The sequence below is a fragment of the Manis javanica genome, chromosome 1 (genome assembly GCF_040802235.1).
Source record: "Manis javanica isolate MJ-LG chromosome 1, MJ_LKY, whole genome shotgun sequence".
NCBI classification, from domain to species: Eukaryota; Metazoa; Chordata; class Mammalia; order Pholidota; family Manidae; genus Manis; species Manis javanica.
Genome location: NC_133156.1, coordinates 158,940,862 through 158,967,969, shown reverse-complemented (window position 1 = coordinate 158,967,969; position 27,108 = coordinate 158,940,862). Strand labels below are relative to the sequence as shown.

At 40.4% G+C, this 27,108-nt stretch overlaps 1 protein-coding gene across 4 annotated transcripts in view; it reads left to right on the top strand.

The window, feature by feature from the left end:
* Nucleotides 1-26,853, top strand: part of SLC9A4 (solute carrier family 9 member A4) — a 68,958-nt gene extending 42,105 nt beyond the window's left edge. The window contains exons 9-12 of one of the 4 annotated variants that reach the window (XM_037019909.2): nt 4,655-4,751; nt 8,029-8,160; nt 9,256-9,343; nt 21,320-26,853. In XM_037019909.2, coding sequence (XP_036875804.2) covers nt 4,655-4,751; nt 8,029-8,160; nt 9,256-9,343; nt 21,320-21,675 — 673 coding nt within the window. In that variant the 3' untranslated portion in view covers nt 21,676-26,853. Of the gene's footprint in view, nt 1-4,654; nt 4,752-6,137; nt 6,656-8,028; nt 8,230-9,255; nt 9,815-21,319 lie in introns of those variants that run through there. The other 3 variants (XM_037019908.2, XM_037019911.2, XM_037019912.2) reach the window with 3 other exon arrangements.
* Nucleotides 26,854-27,108: the final 255 nt, after the last annotated feature.

Sequence of the window (27,108 nt, the reverse complement as noted above, 5' to 3'; positions counted from 1 at the left end):
GGCAGGGTGTCCGTATTGTTGTATGAATCCATCAGGACCAGATGATTCCCTGTGAAACATGATGCTTTTGGTGGAACATCTGGAAACCAAAGGTCTCAACAGCTGGCTAGACATTTTTAAAGTTGCTTTAACCCTGTGACATTTAGCAAAGTCCCTTCAGTGTCACAAGAAGTAATTCAACCCCTCAAAGATGCCCAGTTTTCTCCTAAGAAATGGTTTATGAATTGGAAAAATTAGTCACAAGTTGTATTTAGAATAAGGAACACCAGCTCCTCCATCCTGTCATCTTCAGCAGGTAAAGACACTTGATCATGCGATTCAATTATGCACTCATGTTTGAAAGGCAGTTTGAGAGAACAGCTAAGAATAGAGAGCAGCAAAATTGTCACGAATGTCTGAGTGTTATTTCTCATCCCTTACTCACAAAAGAATCGGAAACACCATTGCTTTTCTCACACAGCCTGGGAAAAAATCTAAACTAGTGTCCCTGAGGCCATCTGGGTATAAACAGAAAGCTTCCTGCCTTATTTCTTGGTGAGACTGTTTTTGTAGTTGGGTTGTTTGTTCTGGTGCTGCCCATTACATGGCTAGAAGGAAACTTAGGACACTAAAATGCTAACATTTATTGTCAATGCCATGCTCTGCCATTATTAGGGCCTGAGACAAAGGAAACATCAGTCATATTGATCCTGTTGTTATTGAAATGTTGATACTATATTAATCATGCAATTTTTGGCATTAATCTTTATTTTCTAACCTAACTTCATTTGATTACTACACTTGATTACTGAACTTTCTCAATTCCTCTTACCAGAGAGGAGGACTCTCTCACCCTGCCTTAGGTCCAACCTTGTTCCTTAGGCACCTGTGAGGAGCCCTCTGCCAAGGACTGTGAAAGCAGGTGCAGTCACTGCTCTCATGGAAATCAGATCCAGGAGAGCCATGGCATTAATAAAAAAGATCACACGACATATAATCATCACATCTAGGGTTCTATAAGAGTATAAGAGATGAAACCTTCCCCTGGTCCCTGGAGTCTGACTTGCTCACTGAAGGATGAATGAGAGTTAACTGAATGCAGTGCAGGAGGGCTGGGCAGGTTCAGGCAGTTGAGACCATTAGGAACTTCCTCCACTGGTCTGCTTACTAGTTATGTGAGCACTTGGTCAAGGAACGTAGGGGTGCTTATCTCAAATGAGAATCAGCCTATCATGTGCCCAGACATACTTTGAATCTCTGTAGTGCAGCATAGGTCATAAGCTGTTGCTCCTGTTTCTGACCTAAGGCAATTTTTAATCCAGCTGTATTTGGTGGGAGCCCTTCTGCCAAGTCAATTATATTTTCAGACATTGATTGAAGGTTAGTAAGAGTCTTTTAGGTTGGAGATACCTTTTTCCCTCCTAAAGCCCAAACCAGTTAGTTTACTGGAGTGGGAGAGGATATTTTTTAAAGTGATATTTAATACAAGTTTAGTATTTAAATTGCATTTATTTGATCTCATCAGAAATCTGGAGGACATCAAGCAAAAAGGAATTCCTCTTCTAAGATCAAAGCAGCTAAATTCTTAAAAAACAAACCTTCATACAATAATAGGAAGAAGAAGTGTGTACTCAGCTCACTTTTTATTATTCTGTATGAGATGATAACAACAAAATGCACATATATTTTTTTCTTTAGAAGTTTAAGCAATTGTTCTACCAGCAGTTGAGTTTCCAAACTCTGGGACCCTCAGGAGAACACTAGCACCAGAAGTGGTCTGTAGTACAGCACGGATCACGGTGATGCTATGGAATCCCATTACTTCCACATCCATTATTTTATCTGACCTTCAGACAACTGTGGAGTAGGTAGATATGTACCTGGATTGCCATTTTAAATATGAGGCACCTCATTTTTCCACTGAGTAGTAATCCTTTAGAAATATCAGAAGATAGAGGCTCAAACTGATTAATACTGTCCAAGCTTTAAGAAGTAGTTGGTTAATTTTTCATTAATTATTGTTTTAAGTTTTTAATTGATCACATTGAGAGGTATTTGTTTACATTTAGGCATTTTTACACCGCAGACTCTGGAAGGAAGATTCTGATATCATTTTCACTTCCAGAATGGAACACTGTATTGTTGGGAATTAGGCCCTCTTCTCTGCCACTCTTCACTCATTCTAAAACGTTGGTCATCTTGGTGACCTTTCTAAACAGACATACGGCAACTACACACACAGAAGGGCTGGGGGTATCCTTGCTCACTTAGTGGGCATGCCATCGGTCATCTTCTCATGCATTTCCCATGGATTTCATGGATAAAGCTAATGAAAGAGGATGGATTCATCTGAATGAATCAGGGTATACTATTTGATCTTTTGGCAATCCCTATTATGGCATAAATACAGCATCTTCTAGATTTCATGTCTCTATTGCTGTGTTTAGAATTGAAGCCTCTTTTTACATTATTATAGAGTCTGATAAAAAGAAAAAATTGAGAAATGTAAATCTTATATTCAGATATATTTAGACTCAGATTTCCCCAAGAGTTTAATAGCCATGAAATTACCACAGGACTGTTATTTAAGGTGACATAGATTTCCTTTACAGATAATGAATGAGTGTTCCAGTGACAAGAGTCTTTCTGTTTGCGATTTTACCTTTTTGACCTAGAGATTTCCAACATTAAGTTTTTTAAAGGATTTCATCTTTCCTGGGCATGTTATGATCATTTCGGGGATAATTTTGCTAAAGAAGTGCATGTAGAAAACTCCAGGTATCACCTTGTCCAAGTTACTAATTTCACTGTGTAATTTTATAACTATAACTCCTCAGTATGCATCAGTGAGCTACAATGCCTTTAGGAAACTTTAATAACATTCGGCCAGCAGCCAGAACGGACCTTAAGTCTGGCCCTTTCCAAAGTGGTCATTATAAACTGGGGAAAATGCCAAGTTAGATCTATTGCTATCCCAAGTTTAACTTTATCATTTCCTTCACCAGTAGTTCGTCCTATTTGATTGTTTTATTATGAACACAGGAAGTGTAATTTTTTTATTACAGCTGTTGTTTCTGCTTAGCAGTAGACTATTTCCATCATAATAAAGGAATGTGTTCAGATTGTGGCAATGTGTGGGTGTATCTAAGTCAGGATAAATTTTATTTGAAGCTAATTTAAACAGTTAAGTTGAAATGTCCTGATAATAATGTGTAAATCACCAAGGGTGGTAACTGAATTATCAGTAGTGCTTGCAGCTCTGAGATATAGAAATTCTGACTTCAGTGATAATGTAGAAAGGGCAATAGTTAGTCTACAGATAGCATTGCTAAATAAATCCTGGCATATTGTGAAATACACTGTCCAGGTCCTTAAAAATCTTTCACCAATTGTACATACCTTACAAAATGTCCTATGTAATTTATGGCTTAAACTTCTACTGTTTGGGGGAGAAATACTTAAAAAGTGGCCTGTATTGAAACTAGTAGCTACTTGTCCCTGTGATCAGTTATTCTGAGACCTTTGCAGGCAGATATTAGCACATCAGTGCCCTCAGGCATTCAGAAAAGCTGCAATGAGAAAGAAAAATCTAAACTCTTAAGGGTTTAAACCAAGATATTAGGGGAGATGATAGTATTCAAAATGGGTTTTTCTTTAGTTCTCTCCTTTTTGTTCTTCAGTAAACATATATTATTCATACAACAAAAAGTCCCTAGAAATTATCATCACTAGATTAAAGTGATTGAAATCAAATATACTTGTCACATGAGGATTCTGCACATAGCAATGCCATGACTTTGAAATCCTTAGAGGACAATTGTGCATTGATAGGTGACTTGGGCCTGACTTGGCTTTTAAACCCTTTCGGTAGACGGGGGTGGGGGTGGGCTCATGGGGAAGGACATGCTGTCAGCGTGGAGGCAGGGAGCAGTCAACTGCTTCCAGAACTCCTGTGCCCAGTGTCTCAGCTGGGTTGACTTTCACAGCATAAATTGTCTAATTCTTCTTGTAAAATATGATCCTAGTTTCTTACAATTGTTCTTTAACCAAAGATAAAATCCCTACAGGGATAATTCCAAGATAAATGTACTCATACACGTACTCTTTTAAAAATATTAATGCTCCCTTCGATCAATGCTGCTCAAAATGTGGTGTGAGGATGGTGTTATCCAGGGGCAGTTTGTCACCTTCCACAATGAGATAAGTACAGACCTAACCAAGAGTCAGCCTTGGCTGAGAAATCTTTTTGTTGAATCTAACAGTAAAACATTTGGATGGCACAAAGTAATAATCAGTTCTTACATGATGAAGTAGAGAGCATGGTATCTTTTAAAAATGTGTTTTCTAATAATTGATTTTTATTGTATTTTGCATTTTTTTGTGTCTGTTCATAACTGATACAAGGAAAGAAGTAAGTGTTCCACCACCTTAAACCCCTTTTTAAAAATGAGTTAGCATAATTCTCACATAAAAGCTATAGGCCAAGGAATCATATTTTTCAAATGTAAATTCACACACATGTACTGACATTTCACATGAACTTACTAATAAACCAATAGGAGAAATTATGTAAAAACTGGGGTTCTGAAACTTAGAACTCCAAGTGCACTGATACTCTGGCAGCACTCTGGCCAACATGGAATAATGCTTGGCTTCCTTCCCATAATGTTTCCAGGGCCCAGAGGACACAAGGAACCAAAAGGCTTTCCCCTGAAGATGTGGAGTCCATGCGGGACATTCTGACACACAGCATGTACCAAGTTCGCCAAAGGGTGTGTATAGGCCATCTGACTCTCCCCCTTGCCTGTCCTTGGAGCCAGTCCTCCAGGAATCCATTGTCGTTCACATTGCCCATTTTAAAGCAGCCTTCTTGTGGAACAGTTTCTCTCTGCTTCCTTTGGGGAACAGAAAGTTAATTGTTATCTTTCTGCAGCACTAGTGGCACCCGTGGTATAAAAAGAAATGCAAATCCAGTTGCAGGCCCTAGGGGTCAGGCTGCCCCCACCCTACAGCCTGGTGCTTCCAGAGCCAGCAGGTCCCTCTCCCTCTAGAGACAGGCAAGTGGAGGAGCTCAGCACCCCCACCACCAGCAAGAGCCAGATGTCGTGGTGCTAGAGTTGTCATGATCCGATTGCCTGCAAAAGAGCTTAGAAAACTGAGATGGTTTAGGTTAGAATATTGAAACTGCAAGGCTGAAAGCCTGAATGGAAGGAAACACATTGGGCTTATTATTTTCCACTTTTGGAGAAAGGTGTGGAGTCTATGCTAGCCCTTGGGAACTGGTCCGCAAGGCATAGTAAGAGCATTTCTGGCAGCGGCGGGTGAGTCCTTCTGAAACTGTGATACACTCAAATGATAGTTAAACTTGCATCCTCTAAACAGGAGGCCTTTTTGTTTGAGGCTTCAGTTGAGCATTCCAGTTCTTGCATATAAGTGAATTCATTTGTGAGAGCCGTGGTATCTGTGACTATGATCATAATCTTCATGGGACCGACAAAAAAAATTATCCAGTCCAAACCCTTCATTTTTAAGAAGATACTAAGGTTATTAGAGTGTTTATCTGATATGACTAAGGTCATAAAACAAACCCAGGTCTTTCAACTCCTACCCAGTGCTTTCTCCATGATTCCAAATTTCCGTGATCCAGTGAAAGTGAGTGTTCTCTGGCTGCTTGTTTTGGAAGGGTCAGTGATTAAGGGGAATGTGTCATGAAAGGCTCTGTGCCTGTTGAAGGAATAGAGGTCCGCGTCAGTCGTGGCACGCTTGGAGTAAATTCAACTGCTTTCAAATCATTCCAAGTGAAACTGTTTCAGTAAGACTATCACATTTTGCCTTAGATACACAGTCAAGAACTTCCTGGTTTGATGAATATCAGCTGGCTTAGTGAGGGCCAAGGCCCGAGGGGTGCCTGGTGGTCAGCCTTTCCCCATGTTGATGACGGCTGAGTTTAGGCAAGGTCTAGAAACGGAGACCGAGGCCCCGGGACTCCACCACTGCCTGAAGTGAGGCCAGCTGCCCAGTCTCTCTTCCTTCCTGCTTGCGGCTTCCCACATAGCCACCTTTCTTCTTCCTCTGTGAGCGTGCCCATGACATCTGTTCCCAGCTTCCTACCGTCTAAGCCACTTACATTCCCCTTTCTTGTTGCCCCCAAATCCCAGATAGGTCCTGAGAAGTTGCGTGGAAGAGCATAAACAACCAACAGAGTGTCTCCAAGCCTCTTAGGTGCCTTTGCCTCCACTTCTGTTGTCTGAGGCAGTGAAACTCACCCATCCTTCCCTGCTCTCTGTCGTTTCGGGGTCAGTGACTCTTCTCTTCCTCCAGCACCCTGTTGCTCTTGTGAAGGAAAAACTGCTCCAAAGATGCAACTGTCCGTCTACTTTGTGTCTAGTGGGCACGCTACAGTTTGGAGGATTGTCACGGAAGGTGACATCTGCAGTCCTCTAACCTGCGTGATAGGCCTGGAGGTCTCAGGTGGTGTCGAGCTAGGGGTGTGGGTGTTTCTCATGGTCTGCATCCTGGCAGAGACCAGCCTGAGAGTCACAAGTCACTTCCGGACAAGGGTGGGATGGGCTCAGGGTCTGACTCCTTGCTACACACTCTGTCTTGTGTTCTGGCTGGAAACGTGACCATCTCACATATTGACCAGGCGAAGGTCTATTACAAATCCTTATGTTAAATACTGATAAACCTTAATCTCTTTTGTACTTTTTATTAAAAAATAAAAGGAAATATAAGGATTAGTGTTTTCTTTTCTCACACTTGGAGTCATCTCGTGTCCCTTGGAGTGTGTGCACCCCACGTAGGAGACCCTCGGCCTGGAGGGTGGAGTCTCCTGTCTTGACAGGTTGTCCCCAGCCCCTTCCTGTACCATTAGTCTCAGTTCTCACGGTACTCTGAGTAGAGAACTTCATTCCCCTGTGATAACAATGCCCAGCTCTGCTCCAGTGGCCCCCTCCAATCCTCCAAATTGTTCACAGCTATGTCTCATCTCATGTGTTCCCTCTTCCTGGAGGGAACATCCATTCATCTCTCAAAATTCAGCTCACCTTCCCCCCCAAGACTGGGGTAAGCACCTTTTGTCTATACACTCCAACTCCCTGCAGTCCACTGTCTTAGCACTTAGCTGGGCCTATGTAGTACGTGCTTATTTGTTTTATGTCCCCAGTAGACTGTCAGCCTTTTGAAGACCATAATTCTAATGTATCCATGTTTTAGAAATCCTGTGCTTACCATGGCACCTGCACATAGAGCATTTGCTCTTTTGCTGTTGAACTGACAACCCTTATTAAAGCATCCATTAACCAGGAGTCATAACGCCTTAGTCTTGATCTCATTATCCAATGGGACCTACTGACCCAGGGGACACAGGATATTCACTGGTGAACCTTGAGTGAGAAGAAACAAGAGAAGTTCCAGTTAAGCCTTTGCAAGCATGTGAAGACTGATGTTGGTCTATGGCTTACGATAGATTTTCCCTGGCCTGGGTAAGGACAAGGAAGAAATTGTCATGAAAATAAATGGAAGGGTTGTTCATTGTTTGAGATTAAGTTCTTAGCTAATATTTTGGTTAAAAGACCTCTTCCTTTTGGAACTGGTGATAGTAATTGGTTGATTTTTTTAATGTATCTTTAATTGAAAAAATTTTAAAATAGCAACCTCATAGAAATTCTCAAAGTTTTGACATTTAGTTTTGACATTTCCCTGATCCATTAAATCCAAAAACATGACCTGGGAAAGAAGTGTGTACTTGGGGAAGCCAAAGTCTGTGGGTTCCCTGGAGCAGACCACTGCAAGGACAGTAGAGGGACGGCACTCTCTCCAAGCCAGAGGGCGTGGGCTCCATCACAGCTCTGTCCTGACAGGGCATCCGCACAGCCCTTTCTCCTCAGGGCACAGTTTGCTTCTCTGTAATGGAGGCTGAGGCCCAGATGACCTCCATGGTGCCTGCTTGCTCTAGTGGCCCTAGGTCGTGATACTTCCATGGTTTCCGAAGGTTACAAATTGTCCTGGAGATGTCCGTATGTATTTCACATTCCATTCTTCCTGCAGACCCTGTCCTACAACAAATACAACCTGAAACCCCAAACAAGCGAGAAGCAGGCCAAGGAGATTCTGATCCGCCGCCAGAACACCCTAAGGGAGAGCGTGAGGAAAGGCCACAGTCTGCCGTGGGCGAAGCCGGTAAGGACTCCTGAGGCGCCTGGAGCCTCACCAGTCCCCGCTCAGGGCCTCCACTGGGGCCCACCACAGGTATTTAAACAAATAAAACTCACCACCTTGTTGCCAGAGAAATGCAAAAGTACGTGGGTGCAGGACACCTAACAACCTCCCTTTTCATGGGTCAGACGACTCCCCACGATGGGATAGTGACAGGAGCATACTCACTGCACTGTGGCTCTAGGGAGCACAGCATGGCGCCGGGTACCTAGGAGTCGTCCATGCGCCACAGCCCCCATCTCTAGGGAGCTCACTTCCCCCCTGCCAATACTTGGAGGTCTCATGTGCACATCTCCCACTGTGCGTCTGACTGTCCTGTCTGAGGCGCTATCAAACCTCCTGGGACTGCTGGATGGAGGCTGGGTCTGGATAGAGCCTATCTCTTCCCTTATCTCCATGGCTCAAAAGTAATAATAATGATGGTAATAGTATCATTAGTAACTACCTAGGGAGAGGAGTGACCTTGCTCAAACATTTTAGTTTTGTGATTTATTATTTTTAAAATAAAATAAAACTAAATATTCAACCTGTAATCTCATAGGAAGACCTATCTTAAGCACACATCTGACTAGGTAACCTTGAAAGGTACCTGTAAAATTATTAACAATATTGTGATGGAATGTTAATATTGTATTTTGAAAAAGTTAAAATGCTAAGTGTTTTTACTTTCTCCTCAAACTGTCCCCGTGGGTAATGTAACACTGGTGTTCTTATTCTCTGGTCCTGGACAATAGAACTCAGGCACAGAAAGGCTAATCGGTTGGTCCTGTTATCAGTGATGAATAGAATGCAGCTCTCCTGACCATGGACTGAATATATTTTTCCATAAATGCTTGTCAAAAAAAAAACTTTGAGAGGGTCATGATGGTCTATTTTATTGTGAAGGAGAAGGAGATTCATAATGAAGGCTGATACACTCCGTGTCCTTTAAACCGTAGTAACAGAAAGCCAGTGTGTGAACCAGGTCCTGTGGGAGAGGTCTGCACCCTTCACTTTGTTGTCAGGAAGCTCTCAGTTCTGTATTAATTCTGCTTTTTTATTTCTGCTTGTTACCCACAGGCTAGTACCAAAAACATCCGCTACCTCTCATTTCCCTATAGCAATCCCCAGCCAACAAGAAGGGACAGGACACTTGCTGAATTCACAGGTAAGCTGCGTGCCTGGCTGCTTTTCTTGTTTTTCTGGAAAGAGTCAGAGAGTAAATATTTGGGGGCCTGTGGGCCAAAAGACAAAAATCAAGAATATTTTGTAGGTGTATTATAGGATACAAAAAAGAGAAAACAACTTTTTTAGTAATCGGATTTAGAACTTTTATGGAAACTGAAATTTGAGTTTCACATAATTACTTATCATAAAATATTCTTCCTTTATTTACTCTTTTTTTTGGTCATTTAAAAACATGGCAACCATTCTTAGCTCAGGGGCCATGCAAAAAGTGGCAGCAGCCTAGATATAGCCCAAGGGTCATAATTTGCTGGCCCCTGTCTTAGAAAAATGTAAAATGGGCATCTTTTAAAAATTGTTGGGGGTCATCCATAGTTTAAAAATTAGTAGAATTCTTCAAAGTTGGTTAAAATTTACCAAAATAATTTAATAAATTTTACTGATTAAATATTTCCAATTTAATATGTAATTCTTAAAATTATTAATTGCCTGATGTTCTAATAAAAGCTGTTATTTTTAAAATGTGCACAAAGTAAAAGGACTACTAGCAAAAGGTGATCTATAATACATGTAATATACCATGTTATCTATTGTAATTTTCCTAGATTTATTTTTAAGACTTAAAAACATGGAAATTCAAAAAAAACTAAACACATAGGGTTCTAGAATTAATTCTTTAAAGAGTGGATGGAAATATTCTTTTAAAGGAAACTTTATTTTTATTCTGACTTAAAAACATGCTTGATATAAAATCAAAACAAACCAGTAGAGAAAAGCATAAAAAAAGAAAGTTAAAAGCACCTGAAATTGCAACACCAAGATATAATCACTGTAGAACATTTTGGTGACCATCTTCCTACAAATGACCTACACCATCTTAATCCCTGTGCTATCCTACCTGTACCTGAGACAAAAAGTAAAAATAAAAAACAAAAAATAAAATCACAAACACACCATTATATTATAAATACAATCATAGTATAGTCATTGTTTTGTAATTTTTATAAATTGTCTAATTCATTCAACATATATTGTGGGCATATTTCCATATCAGTAGTTATGAACTTAATTATCATTTTTAATCACTTAATAATAATCAATGATATGAAATCACCATGGCCTATTTAGCTAAACTCTTAACACATATTTAAGGTATCTCTGAGTTTTAATGAACATAAGCAACGATATATAAGAAAAACCTTGAATCATTTATGACTGACTTTTTGCACAAATAACCAATTATTCCCTTAGTGGATTTTTGTGGAAGCAAAATCTTTAGAAAATATGTAAAAAATTACATATATTTAAATTTACCAAATCTGTGAGAAAGGTCATTTCTGAACACTTTCACCATCACTTGGCTACTGTCAAAGTTTTGAATAATAGCGATATGATAGGATGAAATTTACATGCTCTGTTTAACTTTCTTCTGAGTCTGATTTTTAGTGAGGTGAACATCTTTCATATATTTAGAGGCACTGTATTTTCTTGAGGGAAATTTCTGATTTTGCCTGTGCCCGTTTTTCCTTCTATTGAGTTGCGCTCTTAAAATAAAATGAAGAACACTATGTAACAAGGATATCATCTACTGTCCCATATTTGTAGCCAGTAGTTTTAGCTTCACATTTATCTTTTAATTTTTAGATATAGTTGCTATTCAGAAATTTTTATTCTGCCTAATCAAATCTGCTCAATCTCCCTCAGAAAAATCAGAAATGACTTACCCAACTTTTTAATTAGTGTTTTAATAGTTTAATTTTCCTGTTTAAATTTCAAACCATCAAGGTTTATCTTTGTGTAAAGATAGTGGCACACTTTGGATTGGATTATTTTCAAATGGCTACACTCCTGTCGCAACACCATCTTCCTCCAAGACGAAATGTACCTTTGTTGTACTGAAGTCTTTTATTCTGGAGAGGGATTGGACTCTCAATTCTGTTTCAACCATCTAATCATCTATTCCCAAATCACTCTTTTAACTAGTATTAATTTATAAGAAAGCTGTACCACAATTGAAAGCAAACAAGACAAAAGAGCACCAGTTATAGGGTGTATAATGAGTTAATTAAAACAAATTTTTCCTGGTACAAATACCTGGTGCCATTCAAATGGTTTGAATGAGTAGAAAACATGAAAGTCTTATAATTGGTTCTTACAAGATATACATCAATATCAGACACCTACTGTAGCAGGAAATAACCACTCAGCTGCCTTACCTGAGCACCAATGCACCAATCTTAAGCAAAGTATTATAAATAAAATACAGTAGAACATTAAAGGAATACTACACCTTACAACATGAGATTTATTCCCGAGGTGAGGGTTGTTTAACATTCAGAAATGTGTTTATATTAGCCACTTGAATAATAAGTCAAATGATCCTATCCTTTCAATAAATGCCCCAAATGGCATCTCACTCATACTTTCTGTCAAAATCACAAAATCCTTGAAAAATATTTATAGGATTTATAGAAGAACACATACATCTACTTCTCATGCTGACATCTTCTGTCTATGAAGGAGAGAATATTAGCGCCTTCCACATACAAAGGTGTCTCCCTGAGGTGAAGTCAGTTGATGCACATAGCACTCTTAGAAATGTGCCTGGTATCAAGTAAGTTCACAAGAAATATTAGCTATTATTATCACTACTGCTGAGAGACATCAAAGAAGACTTGATGTGGCAGATACGGGAATTCTTGGAAAGGAAGACAACACTCAGAAAGTCGGTTCCACATGAATGAATCTAGACATGCAATGAAATCTTAGTCCCAGTGAACCTTTTTTCAAATGTATTCAACTGATTCTAAATTTCTTTAGGTGAGCAGAAACCTTCTAGAAATCTGAGAAGGAAAAGTAATGAAGTGGCACTTATTTAACAGCTTAATAGGTTTTAAAGAATTGTAATAATAATGAGGGTTAGACTGACATAGTCTTCAATGTGCACAATTATTTGAATCCACCTTCTCTCCAAACTTGAAGGACCAGGACAAGGTCAAGGAATGGCCAGAGGGGCCCTAGGAGAGCACATGAGGGACATGTGGCGTCCAGCAGCAGTCCTGGCTACCCAGGCTGTGACACAGTCCTCTCTCACTCTGCCCTCACCCTCCAGGATTACCTCCCCTACTCCAGATGTCTGGGAGCTCCCTGATGGTTTGCAGGGCTCCACACACTCTTCCAAGGCTCCCTTGCCTTTGGGGCTCACATGGTGCTATAAATAAAGAGGTTTGGCCTGCATACCCCTCCTATGTCCAGAGATGGCTTAAAACCCTCGTGGATTGGGGAAAATGAAGAATATCCCTGGATGGAGCATGTTGATGGTTGCACAATGTGAATCTTCTTAATGCCACAGAAATGCACACTGATTCAAAGTGCTGAAAACGAAAGAAAAATGGCATCTTTTTTGTCATTTTGTGGCATGTATTCCACCACAATTAAAGCAAAACCAAACCCTAAGGAGGGGAGGGGTAGGATTGCCCTCAATGTCGCTAAATAACTTGTGTTGAATCAGCTCATCCACATCCATCCCTGGGGTAATGGAATCTGCCTGCCCTGAGCAGAGTGCCTCCCCCATTTCTCCTTCACCTGCCTCTGGGGGCCCTTGCCAGAAGTTAAGCCTGCCAGTTGCCTGATGATAGAGCAGATACCCCAACTTTGCTGCAGAGGTCCCCACTGAGCTCCCTGGAGCTGTCTGCCGCAGGGCTGAGCTGCAGGAGGGCTGCGCAGATGGGACGAGGCCCAGTACCCACCCTTCTGCTTTCCGCCTTCTGCCTCCACTTTCCAACCCCCGTCCTCCTCCTACTATGACAGACATAGTGACTTAATTTGAAATTTACCAAATCACTCGCCCAAGCTCCTTCCTGGTGTTTAGAATCTGCTTTTCAATAACCAGAAGGTAAACAGGAAATGGTGGCCAGAATCTGTCCTCTATGGGGAGTGTGTGCTCAGAAGCAGAGGTTGGGAACCAGGGGGCAGAGAGGGAGAGCGGACAGGCCGGCTCCAGCCGCAGAAACATCCAGGCGGTTGTTTTCTTAGGTAGTGTTGTCAGGCAGAAAGACAGAAATGAGCGGGATGGAAAGGAGAAAGGGCCCACCAAAGATGGATGACTCAGGGAGTTGATCAAATAGAACCAGAAAGCCAGAAATGACTCAAAGAGTTAATCAGAGGAAGCCACAGGGTCCAAAAGTGACTCAGGAAATGTCCAGGGTCCCCCAGATAAAAAATATCAGAGGCACAGGCACAGCACAGCCCCTGTCTCCATTTCACCCATCAGAACCAACCTAGAGAGCTGACAGCTGTCAATCAAGGACCTCTCTGCCCTGCCAAAAACCACATAAAAGAAGCCTCAGAATGAGTATCTACGCCTGCCCATCTTAGCTTAGGCAGGCCGACTCTGTTACTCTAGGCAGAGTGTATTAAACCTTATTTTGGTTTCTTGACTTTGGTCTCTTGTCTCACTGTATCTGACTTCCCTGTGACACCGAGCCGAGTTCTTTCCTTCCCAACAGTGTTCTAAGCTCCAAAGGATCAAGAGGAATCCTGGTTCCCATCCAGATCGTGGAACACACGGTGAAGGGAGGTCCGGAAAAAAATGGGCAAATACACTGTTTTTTTTTTTTCTGGATTTCATCATTTTTATTGTAAAGTCATTTATCAGTCTTTTTTTTTTTATAATTCATTAATCTATTTTTATTTTTTTGAAGAACATTATGTTTACTAGGCTCTCCCCTACCCCAAGTTCCCCCCACAAACCCCATTACAATCACTGTCCATAAGCATAGTAAGATACTGTATAATCACTACCTGTCTTCTCTGTGTTGCAAAGCCCTACCCTTTCCCCCACCCCACACATTATACATGCTAATCATAATACCTCCTTTCTTCTTCCCCTCCTTTATCCCTCTCTACCCTCTCATTCTCCCCAGTCTCTTTCCCTTTGGTAACTGTTAGTCCATTCTTGGGTTCTGTGATTCTGCTGCTGTTTTGTTCCTTTAGTTTTTCTTTTGTTCTTATACTCCACAGATGAGTGAAATCATTTGGTATTTGTCTTTCTCCGCTTAGCTTATTTCACTGAGCATAATGCCCTCTAGCTCCATCCATGCTGTTGCAAATGGTAGGATTTGTTTTCTTCTTATGGCTGAATAATATTCCATTGTGTATATGTACCATATCTTCTTTTTCCATTCATTTACTGATGGACACTTAGGTTGCTTCCATTTCTTGGCTATTGTAAATAGTGCTGCGATAAACATAGGGGTGCATCTGTCTTTTTCAAACTGGAGTGCTGCATCCTTAGGGTAAATTCCTAGAAGTGGAATTCCTGGGTCAAATGGTATTTCTATTTTGAGCATTTTGAGGAACCTCCACATTGCTTTCCACAATGGTTGAACTAATTTACATTCCCACCAGCAGTGTAGGAGGGTTCCCCTTTCCCCACAACCTCGTCAACATTTGTTGTTGTTTGTCTTTCAGATGGTGGCCATCCTTACTGGTGTGAGGTTTTATCTCATTGTGGTTTTAATTTGCATTTCTCTGATAACTAGCGATATGGAACATCTTTTCATGTGTCTGTTGGCCATCTGAATTTCTTCTTTGGAGAACTGTCTGTTCAGCTCCTCTGCCCATTTTTTAATTGAATTATTTGCTTTTTGCTTGTTGAGGAGCGTGAGCTCTTTATATATTTTGGATGTCAAGCCTTTATTAGATCTGTCATTTATGAAAATACTCTCCCATACTGTAGGGTACCTTTTTGTTTTATTCATGGTGTCCTTTGCTGTACAGAGCTTTTAAGCTTGATATAGTCCCACTTGATCATTTTTGCTTTTGTTTTCCTTGCCCGGGGAGATATATTCATGAAGAAGTTGCTAATGTTCACATCCAAGAGATTTTTGCCTATGTTTTTTTCTAAGAGTTTTATGGTTTCATGACTTATATTCAGGTCTTTGATCCATTTTGAATTTACTTTTGTGTAAGGGGTTAGACAGTGATCCAGTTTCATTCTCTTACATGTAGCTGTCCAGTTCTGCCAGCAACATCTGGTGAAGAGACTGTCATTTTGCCATTGTATGTCCATGGCTCCTTTATCAAATATTAATTGACCATATATATTTAGGTTAATGTCTGGAGTCTCTAATCTGTTCCACTGGTCTGTGGCTCTGTTCTTGTGCCAGTACCAAATTGTCTTGATTACTATGGCTTTGTAGTAGAGCTTGAAGTTGGGGAGTGAGATCCCCCCCCCCACTTTATTATTCTTTCTCAGGATTGTTTTGGCTATTCAGGGTCTTTGGTGTTTCCATATGAATTTTTGAACTAGTTGTTCCAATTCATTGAAGAATGTTCTTGGTAATTTGATAGGGATTGCATCAAATCTGTATATTGCTTTGGGCAGGATGGCCATTTTGACGATATTAATTCTTCCTAGCCACGAGCATGGGATGAGTTTCCATTTGTTAGTGTCCTCTTTAACTTCTCTTAAGAGTGTCTTATAGTTTTCAGGGTATAGGTCTTTCACTTCTTTGGTTAGGTTTATTCCTAGGTATTTTATTCTTTTTGATGCTATTGTGAATGGAACTGTTTTCCTGCTTTCTCTATCTATTGGCTCATTGTTAGTGTATAGGAAAGCCACAGATTTCTGTGTGTTAATTTTGTATCCTGCAACTTTGCTGTATTCTGATATCAGTTCTAATAGTTTTGGAGTGGAGTCTTTAGGGTTTTTTATGTACAATATCATGTCATCTGCAAATAGTGACAGTTTAACTTCTTTACCAATCTGGATTCCTTGTATTTCTTTGTTTTGTCTGATTGCCATGGCTAGGACCTCCAGTACTATGTTAAATAACAGTGGGGAGAGTGGGCATCCCTGTCTTGTTCCCGATCTCAGAGGAAATCCTTTCAGCTTCTCGCTGTTCAGTATGATATTGGCTGTGGGTTTATTTTATATGGCCTTTATTATGTTGAGGTACCTGCCCTCTATACCCATTTTGCTGAGAATTTTTATCATGAATGGATGTAGAATTTTGTCAAATGCTTTTTCAGCATCTATGGAGATGATCATGTGGTTTTTGTCTTTCTTTTTGTTGATATGGTGGATGATGTTGAAGGATTTTCGAGTGTTGTACCAACCTTGCATCCCTGGGATGAATCCCACTTGGTCATGGTGTATGATCCTTTTGATATATTTTTGAATTCGGTTTGCTAATATTTTATTGAGTATTTTTGCATCTATATTCATCAGGGATATTGGTCTGTAATTTTCTTTTTTGGTGGTGTCTTTGCCTGGTTTTGGTATTAGGGTGATATTGGCTTCATAGAATGAGTTTGGGAGTATTCCCTCCTCTTCTATTTTTTGGAAAACTTTAAGGAGAATGGGCATTATGTCTTCTCTGTATGTCTGATAAAATTTCAAGGTAAATCCATCTGGCCCAGGGTTTTTTTTCTTGGGTAGTTTTTTGATTACCGCTTCAATTTCTTTGCTGGTAATTGGTTTATTTAGATTTTGTGTTTCTTCCTTGGTCAGTCTTGGAAGGCTGTATTTTTCTAGGAAGTTGTCCATTTCTTCTAGGTTTTCTAGCTTCTTAGCATATAGGTTTTCATAGTAGTCTCTAATAATTCTTTGTATTTCTGTTGGGTCCGTCGTGACATTTCCTTTCTCATTTCTGATTCTGTTGATGTGTGTTGATTCTCTTTTTCTCTTAATAAGTCTGGCTAGAGGCTTATCTATTTTGTTTATTTTCTCAAAGAGCCAGCTCTTGGTTTCATTGATTTTTTCTATTGTTTTATTCTTCTCAATTTTGTTTATTTTTTTTGATCTTTATTATGTCCCTCCTTCTGCTGACTTTAGGCCTCATTTGTTCTTCTTTTTCCAATTTTGATAACTGTCACATTAGACTATTCATTTGGGTTTGTTCTTCCTTCTTTAAATATGCCTGGATTGCTGTATACTTTCCTCTTAGGACTGCTTTTGCTGCATCCCACAGAAGTTGGGGCTTTGTGTTGTTTTTGTCATTTATTTCCATATATTGCTGGATCTCCATTTTAATTTGGTCATTGATTCCTTGACTATTTAGAAGTGCGTTGTTAAGCCTCCATGTGTTTGTGAGCCTTTTTGCTTTCTTGGTACAATTTATTTCTAGTTTTATACCTTTGAGGTCTGAAAAGTTGGTGGGTAGGATTTCAATCTTTTGGAATTTACTGAGGCTCTTTTTGTGGCCTAGTATGTGGTCTATTCTGGAGAATGTTCCATGTGCGCTTGAGATGAATGTGTATCCTGTTGCTTTTGGGTGTAGAGTTCTATAGATGTCTATTAGGTCCATCTGTTCTAGTGTGTTGTTCAGTGCCTCTGTGTTCTTACTTATTTTCTGTCTGGTGGATCTGGCCTTTGGAGTGAATGGTGTGTTGAAGTCTCCCAGAATGAATGCATTGCAGTCTATTTCCTCCTCTAGTTCTGTTAGTATTTGTTTTACATATGCTGGTGCTCCTGTGTTGGGTGCATATATATTTATAATGGTTATATCCTCTTGTTGGACTGAGCCCTTTATCATTATGTAATGTCCTTCTTTATCTCTTGTAACTTTCTTTGTTTTGAAGTCTATTTTGTCTGATACTAGAACTGCAACTCCTGCTTTTTTCTCCCTATTGTTTGCATGAAATATCTTTTTCTATCCCTTGACTTTTAGTCTGTGCATGTCTTTGGGTTTGAGGTGAGTCTCTTGTAAGCAGCATATGGATGGGTCTTGTTTTTTTATCCACTCAGTGACTCTATGTCTTTTGATTGGTGCATTCAGTCCATTTACATTTAGGGTGATTATCGATAGGTATGTACTTATTGTCATTTCAGGCTTTAGATTCATGGTTACCAAAGGTTCCAGGTTACTTTCCTTACTATCTAAGAGTCTAACTTAACTCACTTAGTGTGCTGTTACAAACACAGTCTAAAGGTTCTTTTCTATTTCTCCTCCTTTTTCCTCCTCCTTCATTCTTTATATATTAGGTATCAGATTCTATACTTTTTCTCTATCCCTTGATTGGATTGGCTTTGGGGATAGTCAATTTAATTTTTCATTTGCCTCACAATCAGCTGCTCCCCCCTCCCTACCATGATTTTACTACCTCTGGTGACAGCTATCCAACCCTAGGAACACTTCCATCTATAGCAGTCCTTCCAAAATTGACTGTGGAGATGGTTTGTGGGAGGTAAACTCTCTCAGCTTTTGCTTATCTGAAAATTGTTTAATCTCTCCTTCAAATTTAAATGATAATCTCACCGGATAAAGTAATCTTGGTTCCAGCCCCTTCTGCTTCATTGCATTAAATACATCATGCCACTCCCTTCTGGCCTGTAAGGTTTCTGCTGAGAAGTCTGTTGTTAGTGTGATGGGCTTTCCTTTGTATGTGATCTTATTTCTGCCTCTGGCTGCTTTTAACAGTCTGTCCTTATCCTTGATCTTTCCCATTTTAATTACTATGTGTCTTGGTGTTGTCTTCCTTGGGTTCCTTGTGTAGGGGGATCTGTGGATCTCCATGGCCTGAGAGACTATCTCCTTCCCCAGATTGGGGAAGTTTTCAGCAACTACTTCCTCAAAGACACTTTCTATCACTTTTTATCTCTCTTCTTCTGGTATCCCTATAATGTGAATATTATTCCGCTTGGATTGGTCACACAGTTCTCTCAATATTCTTTCATTTTTAGAGATCCTTTTTTCTCTCTGTGCCTCAGCTTCTTTGTATTCCTCTTCTATAGTTTCTATTTCACTTATTGTCTCCTCCACTGTATCCAACCTGCTTTTAATACCCTCCATCATGTTCTTTAAAGACTGGATCTCTGACCTGAATCCATTCCTGAGTTCTTGGATGTCTTTCCATACCTCCATTAGGATGTTGATTATTTTTATTTTGAACTCCCTTTCAGGAAGAGTCACGAGGTCCATATCATTCAAATCTTTCTCGGGAATTGTATTAACAATTTTACTCTGGACAAGGTTCCTTTGGCATTTCATGTTTGTATATGGTGCCCTCTAGTGCCCAGAAGCTCTATTCTGGAGCTGCTGAGCCCCTGAAGCAATGTCAGAGCTTGCAGGGGAGCAGTACTGGGGGTAGGGAAGAGCTGTTCCCCGCCTCCTGGCTCCTGTGCCTGTCTCCACTGCCTGAGCCAGTGGGCCAGGCACACAGGTATAAGTTTTTGTCCCAGAGCAGCCAGATATGGATCCCTGCTTTCCACAAGCAGCCGGAATCCCAGTCTCCCCAGGAACTGCCTGTATTAACTTTCCAACCTGGTAATCATGTGAGTCTCATGAAAGCACCATGAAATGTAGGTTTGTGCTCCCAGCGCAGATCTCTGGCGCTAGGGTCCCAAGCCTTCCACTCCCTCCCTGCTCCGTTTCTCTTCCTCCCGCTGATGAGCTGGGGTGGGAGAGGGGCTCAGGTCCCCGCAGAGACACAGCTCTGGTACATTACCCCGTTCGCTGAGGTCTGCTCTTTTCTCCAGGTGTGTGCAGTCTGACATGTCCTCTTCCCTGTTGATCTCTCAGGATTAGTTGCACTCCTCTCATGCCACCATCTTTAATCAATACACTGTTTTTATTCAAAGCTTTTGATCCCCACCTCCAGTTCCCCTCAACCTCCACGCTATCTGCTCATGATAATTTGGTCACATTTTAGATAAACATTATTGAACAGGTTATTTAAAACTTTCCTGATGTTTAAACACATTTTGTCAAGTGTAAACCATATTTCTGATTCTAAATACATTTTGTCAAAAACAAACCTGTGTACATATTATTCTAGCTGTGGTTTTGTTTTGTTTTGTTTTGTTTTAAGATGGAGTTGAAAGTAGGAGAAAGAACCCCACTTAAATATAAAGGTCTTAAAATACCTACAGTCTCAGAAGAATTCTTAAAGGGAAAATAAATTTGTAAGGCTAAAACTTGAGTAGATGAGAATAAGTGAGATTTGTGAAGGCCATTCCCTTGAAGATGTGTCTGCAGTGAAGCAGAGAAAAGGCAATGCCCTAGGCATGGTTTAGGTACTAGGAAGGTCATACAAGAGGGGATGCTACACAGACACCCAATAGCTCCCTGCACTGTAGCACACCTGACCCACACACGGCATACATCAAGGGGTAGGGACAGCCTGGTGGAGCAGATGCACTGCTAGGTAGGCTCTACTCAAAGGGCAGCCCCATCTTCACTGTGTGACACTGCAAGTCACTGAACCTCTTGAAACCTCAGTCTCCTTACCTGTGAAATGAATATAATTTTGCTCAATTCAAGGGGTTGTTATGAGGATTAAATGGCATATCGATCTATAATGATTAGCACAGTGACAGATAGTTAGTAAATTCTCAGTAAGTGGACATTACTATCATTATCATTGTCATTGTGTGCCGGCCACAATCTGTCCACCCTTTGAAAGGAGACGATCTTGTCATGGTTGCTCTGCCACACATGGCTGTCTGCTGTGGCCCTCTCCCATCCCTTTTTCTCTAAGATTGACTATTTTGAGGTCAAAGGGATGAAACTTCGATTTAATGCTTTCTGGTAACCACTGATCAAAAAACAAACCTAGAGGAACCAACCAGTCTCATACCACAGTACCACATGACTGTCGTATAGCATGGGTCTGTGGACAACACAAAGCATCTTTTTGTCTTATGACCTAAGGCATATAACCAACTGATCTGATTGGTTAAAAACACTCCCTTATTTAACTGGAGGAGTCTCCTTGAAACAAGCTTTCCATCCATTTCTATTTATTTATAACACTGCACATATAGCCTCTATTCCACTCCCCACTTGGGGGTAGGAACCTTGAAGAGGGACAATCGTGCTGATAAGAGAGTTGAGTGTAAGAGCTGGCACCTCAAGAAGGATACTGCTTCACTCTGCGTTCTTGCCCTCTGGATGTTAGCTCTTCTCTTTGATCTTGTACCTTGTTCTTTCCTCCCCTGGTCATGTTTTCCTAGATAATGACAGCAGTGATTCGGAACTCCCGTCCATCACATTGAAGGCGCACTGTCAAACAAGGTCACCTCAAGAAAGACAACTGGCACAAGAAATAATTCCAATGAGGAATTTACACAGAGGAAGGAAGCCATCAAACATCAGTTATCAAAGAAATGTGAGCCAAGAAGAGCATATTGCAGGAGGCAGAAGGGTGGCTGTAAGGCCCGAACCACTGTTTCACGCAGTAGATGAGGAATATGAATCTGGGCGGGAGAGTGAAGAAGAGGCCTCAGCAGATGGGGCCAGACGGTCGGCTGAGCACAGACCCCACAGGGACCACCACAGGTCCCACAGTCCTTTGCTCCGAAGAAAATAATTTTGCTGTCCACAAGATTGTTTCCATGTGTTGTAAGAGTCCATCTTCTGATTATTGTGAAAGAAGGATTTTCAGAGTTCTGAAGATAGCTATTGAGTTTACTCTTATGCAAGCTGCATCTGCAAGAGGCAGGGAGATTTTGTTTGGATGACTGGGGACAAACTTGCAGGCTCTGCCACATTCTTAGCTGGTGTACTTTGTAGATGAATTCCATGGGAGTGATAAATGTTAATCATCCCAGGAATTATTCACTAAGGATTCTTAAGAGTGTGTGATCCACATAATGTATTGAGAAACAAGCATGACTGGTCAGTAATTTACCTTGATTATATGCATGTGCCACTTATAATCAAGTTGTAACTTAAGAGGGGCCTTAGAAATTGCTTGGCAAACCCCTGTGTCTCCAAATGACACTTGGCCCAAGGTCACGTGGTGAGTTACTGTCTTCACAAGCTGGCTGACCTCCCTCCAAAGAAAATGCATTCATACACGATTCTGATATGTGTTACTGGGAGAGGTACAGTTTGTCATAGCATTATCATATTTAATCAGTAGCAATAACAGACATGATACAAACCAGAGGATTAATTGATGAATAGTTGGCTTATAATCTATTTTATAATTGGAATATATATTTTAAAAAAAACATAAAAAATAGCGATAAACAGGCTTTAATGACAATGACAAAACCAGCAGGTATTTATCAGATGTGCAATATTTTCCCCTAGGGCTTGAAACTACTTTCCAATTTAATTTTCCATCCTCATCATCCCCAGATTGACCTTGAACTTCACACTCCAGCTCACCAACTTTGCTAGATGACTATCTGTCATTCTTCCTTCCCTTCTTTTTCCCTTTCTCTCTTCTGGTCACCTATAATCAACAAATATTTATTAAGTGCTATTTATTGTGCCAAATATCTCATCTATAATAATTGATCAACCTTAATGTCCTTTATCATTGCTATAGTTCATCTCTAACCATCCCAACTGATTAAATCCTATGCCTCTTTAAAGGCCATAATCCATTGATCCCTGCTCCCTACATCCCTCTTAATCCCCCTAATCAGGAGTGAGCATGTGATTCCCTTCCTCTTGGGTGCCCCCACACCACACTGGGTAAGTCATAGAACTTGTCTGGGAATTACACTTATACACATGCAACGTGCAACTACTGTGGTCTGAAGGGTGGAGAGGATAGTCTATTCTATTTATTTTATATTTTATCCATTTATCATTTTTTTAAGTCCAGGCTTTACCATTTTTGTGTATTTTTTTTAGCTTTTATCAATTTTTTTCTCTTAGTTTAAATAATGGTGTCTTGTGCATGGCAGATGATCTATAAACATTGAAGTGACTATTTCATTTTAAGGCTGGAAAGGACACTAGAGAAGATATTGTCAGACATTCTTATTTTCCAGATGATAAAAATGAGGTTTTGAGAGCTACCTGGTGCCAGTTCAGGGTCTGCTTTCTTTTGAAGGACATGGAGCTGTGCTCTAGTATAACCCATGGATAACAGTGACTGACAAAGATATGTGTTCCCCTGAATTTATATTTTGTGAATGGCATTCACTCAGGTTCCTTCTGCAGTGGTAGAAATGTCAATCAAAGGGTCCCACTTTCTTTCTGCTGAATCTGAAATATAAGACTGCTTCTAAGTTGTCCACATTTTTTGACCTTAATAAAAACTATATCCTACCAAATAGTAGCAATCCCCAAAGCAATAGAAATACATATAAAACCCAATGATCTCTGGGTTTTTCTTTTTGTTTAAACGAACACGCAAAGGTTTTACAAAGAAAAAAACCTTTAAGCCCCATGAGAGGGAGTCAGTGAGTCATTATCCTTAAAGTATAGATGGAGATAAGAGAAACAGAAGTCGTGAGAAATTCCAAAGCCATACACAAGCCTGATTCTTGAGAGGTGCAGAGTGTCAATGTCACTTACTTGACTCTCCAGGTACTGCCAGAGATTCAGATTGCAAAGGCCCCTTCCCAGAGCCAGCGAGGTCTAAAGATTAGTGCAATCCATTGAACTCTTCTGCTGTTCTGAGATGCTGGTGCCACTTGGGAGAGGGATGGTGGGATTTGGTGAGTAGATTGGAACTTGGTAGAAGCTATAGTGGAGCTATGTACCTAGAGGCCATTTGTTCATCTAGACACTGTTGGGCCAGGGCTGCCCAAGTCTGGGAGGCAGCCCTGGAGCGCCTTCCTTAGAGGTTTGGCTGGTTGAGGGCCCTAGTGGCCCTGGGAGCTCTGGCAGACTTTGAGCACTCATGGTGGAAATGGCCTCTTTGTGTACTCCTCCAGGACTGTTTCAAAATGCACTGTGAGCTGATCTTCATTGCACAGGGGATTGGCTGAGGGTGTACTGGTTCCCCGGAGAATGCTCTTGGGTATCAGTTTTGTATGATGAGTTTTTCTAACAGGTGCTGAGCAGGGCAGCGGAGAAAGTGCCCTGTTGAGTGTTGAGGAAGATCTGGTTCTTGTTCCCTCCTCAGTCAGGGAGGGGATGGACTCCTGTAGGAGTGCTTTCCTAGGCCTCGTGCCTGGTCCACTGAGCCATACACTTTCTCTTCCAGTGGTAGAATTTGCCTTCTTATGTTGAACCTCAGAAAGTCACAAATACGCCACAAAGATCAATTTCCTAACATAAGTTTTGTGTTTGTTTTGTTTTTTACTTTTTCAAACCTATTCATATTGCTAGCTTGAATGTTCTTGGGTTTCAGTGAATTCTGAAATCGGATAAAGTAACATGTCCTTTTATTTATCTTATATAGCAGCTCTCTGACTTAATAGTTTTCACATATTTTCTGGCATTTTGAATGTGGAAATGTTCTTATTCATCCTCCCCAAACCTGATGTAATGCTGTGGGACCTCTCTTGTCTTGAATCAACCTGCTAAAAGAGAAACATTGGCTATAGAAGGGAATTTACTGTGACAAAGTGAAGGTGAGGTTCTGCACACTTTATTATACTTCTTTCATGCTTTTCTCTGTCTCTTGAAGGCCATATACTTCTGTGCTTCTCTTCTTGGCAAAAGTTAAGGGGTCAGGGAAGGTTGGGCTCCAAATTCAGTGACAGAATCGTCATTCCTGTAGAAGAGGTGACTACAATGGCAGGTGTGTGGCAGAACTCACATCTTCAACCCACAGTGCTGGCTTCAGCTTGTAGGGAAGCTCCTAGAATACTTCTTTACCTATTCAGATTCCTGCCACTCAGATCATTTAGATTTTTGAACCAATCAGAGCCTGAACTCTGAAGTTAGACCACTTTTAGCTGTGGGACCATGGGCTGAAATTTATCAATTGATAAGGTAATAATTTATCTACCTCACCAAATGATAGTGAGGATTAAATGAGTTATATGTAAAATTCTTAGCTTGTGCTTGTTTTCTAGTAAGAGCTTGAACAGCTATTACCTAGGCTAAAATATCTGTACTCATGAGAGAGGACACACATTGATTTACTCACCTAAAGAGGTGCAAATAACAAACCTCTGAGACTTTTCTAAGAGTCAATTTGACTGACATAATAGGGCCACTGCTTTTATTAAGAACATACTATGGGCCTTGCTTTTATTAAGAACTTTACCTACATATTTTAATACTAATTTGGGGGCTCTGGGCAGAGGCTGTAGCAGAAACAGAGGGCACTGAGGAACATGGTCACAACTCTCTGGTTGTGTCCCCATTCAGCTTCCATAAATCAATAGCAAAACCAGGTCTGGATATGGACTCTTGCTTCTCAAGCAAAATTTGTTTATTTTTTTGCTTTAATTCTGAATTATTGCATTTTCTTGCTTTGGGGACAGTTACCCTGGTGTCCAGTTTTAATCACAGTTTATTCTCAAAGGGACAATAAATTTAGAAGCCCTGCCTCTGCATGTCATGATAGGCATTTCACGATAGGAACCTGGTGAAGAAAGGGCAAACTTCTCTTTGTTGGGGGAATACTCAATGGAGTTTAATTCCTCAGCTTAGAATCTTTTCTATAAAATAACTTCTCTCCAATAACTGATTCTCTTAATTTAGGAATATTAACTAGAGAGAAAAGCATTTAAGAATTTTCAGCAAGGAAAAAAACAGTTTCTAGTATGTTTCATAACTTTCTAAAATTAGGGAATAAAGCCAGTGAACATGTTGCTGTTGTGAAAGGTCTTTGCAAGTATGTTTTATCCACAAATAATACAGGTGGTTTCTCACAGTTTTTCGTTTCATTTTCCTGACTAAACTCTGTCAAGTATCTTATTTATGACTCCTCCTGAGAAAATCCAGCAGCGCAGACAGAAAGCTTCCTTTTAGGACATCAGTCACTGTTAATTGTTAATTGGGCCATAAGCCCTGGGGAATAAAAGCGATGCCTGCCTCAGCGCTATTCACTCCTATAATTAGCAAGTGATATGTTGTTTCATCTGTGCACAGTACTTGATTTAATATTCTTTTTCTTTTTGAGACTCCAATGAGTTTCCAAGCTAGGGGTGATTAAGCAAGTGTGACAAATTAGAAATCCAAATTTCCATTGCCCAGCCTCCTTCAGGAAACTCAGCAAAGGGCGTGGAACCCTTCTGTAGGCTGACCCTGGACGATCATGACTGTGTTCAGGCTCAGTAATACAGATCTCAAGTCAAAATGGGTGGTCTGGAAATCAAGGTATATGAGATGTGTTCTAAGAAATCAGTCTTGAATAGAAAAGTAAAATAACCAACATTTATAGAGTGCTTTAGTAAGGCAATTATATAAAATGATTCACAAAATAAATGCAGTATCACCCTGTCTTAAATGAAAGGATACATGTTTAGAGAGATTAAATAACAGGTTCAATATCTTCCTGCTTCCCGTAAAGACCATGCAGACCAGGTCTGTCTCATTCATAACCTCCTACCTAAACGTTCTTGCTTAGAAGAAATGGAAACTTAATGAGTGACTCAAAGCCACATATAGTTCTCTTTGTTACCTGGGAGCAATCCAGTGGGAAGAAACAGAAGAGCTCCGTCCTACCAAAAGAGAACTTTGTTTTAAAATGGACAGATAATAGAGCAGAAGATGACGTGATTTTGAAAATCTATTTTCACAAACAAAGGATGATCTAAAGAGTACACGATGAGCAGGATTTTGATCAATTGTGTTGTTAAGATTGTTTTTTGAAGACAAGTAAAATGTTTTGTGTCTGATTTTAGATTGAGTTTCTTTTATCAGTTATATGTTGTTTCCAAAGAACTTTGTTGGTCCCAAAGGAGGTCCCCAACGAGACAATCTCCACAGTCCTGGGAAACTCTGAAACGCCACACAATGCTATTTACGTACAATGGAAACATAAACCACCCACCCACCCACTGAAAGGACAGAAGCCAGTAGGAGAATGACTTAGACTACTAAAGCGTGGATACGATACTTAAGGAAGAATTTATATTCTCAGTAAGTACTGTACTAT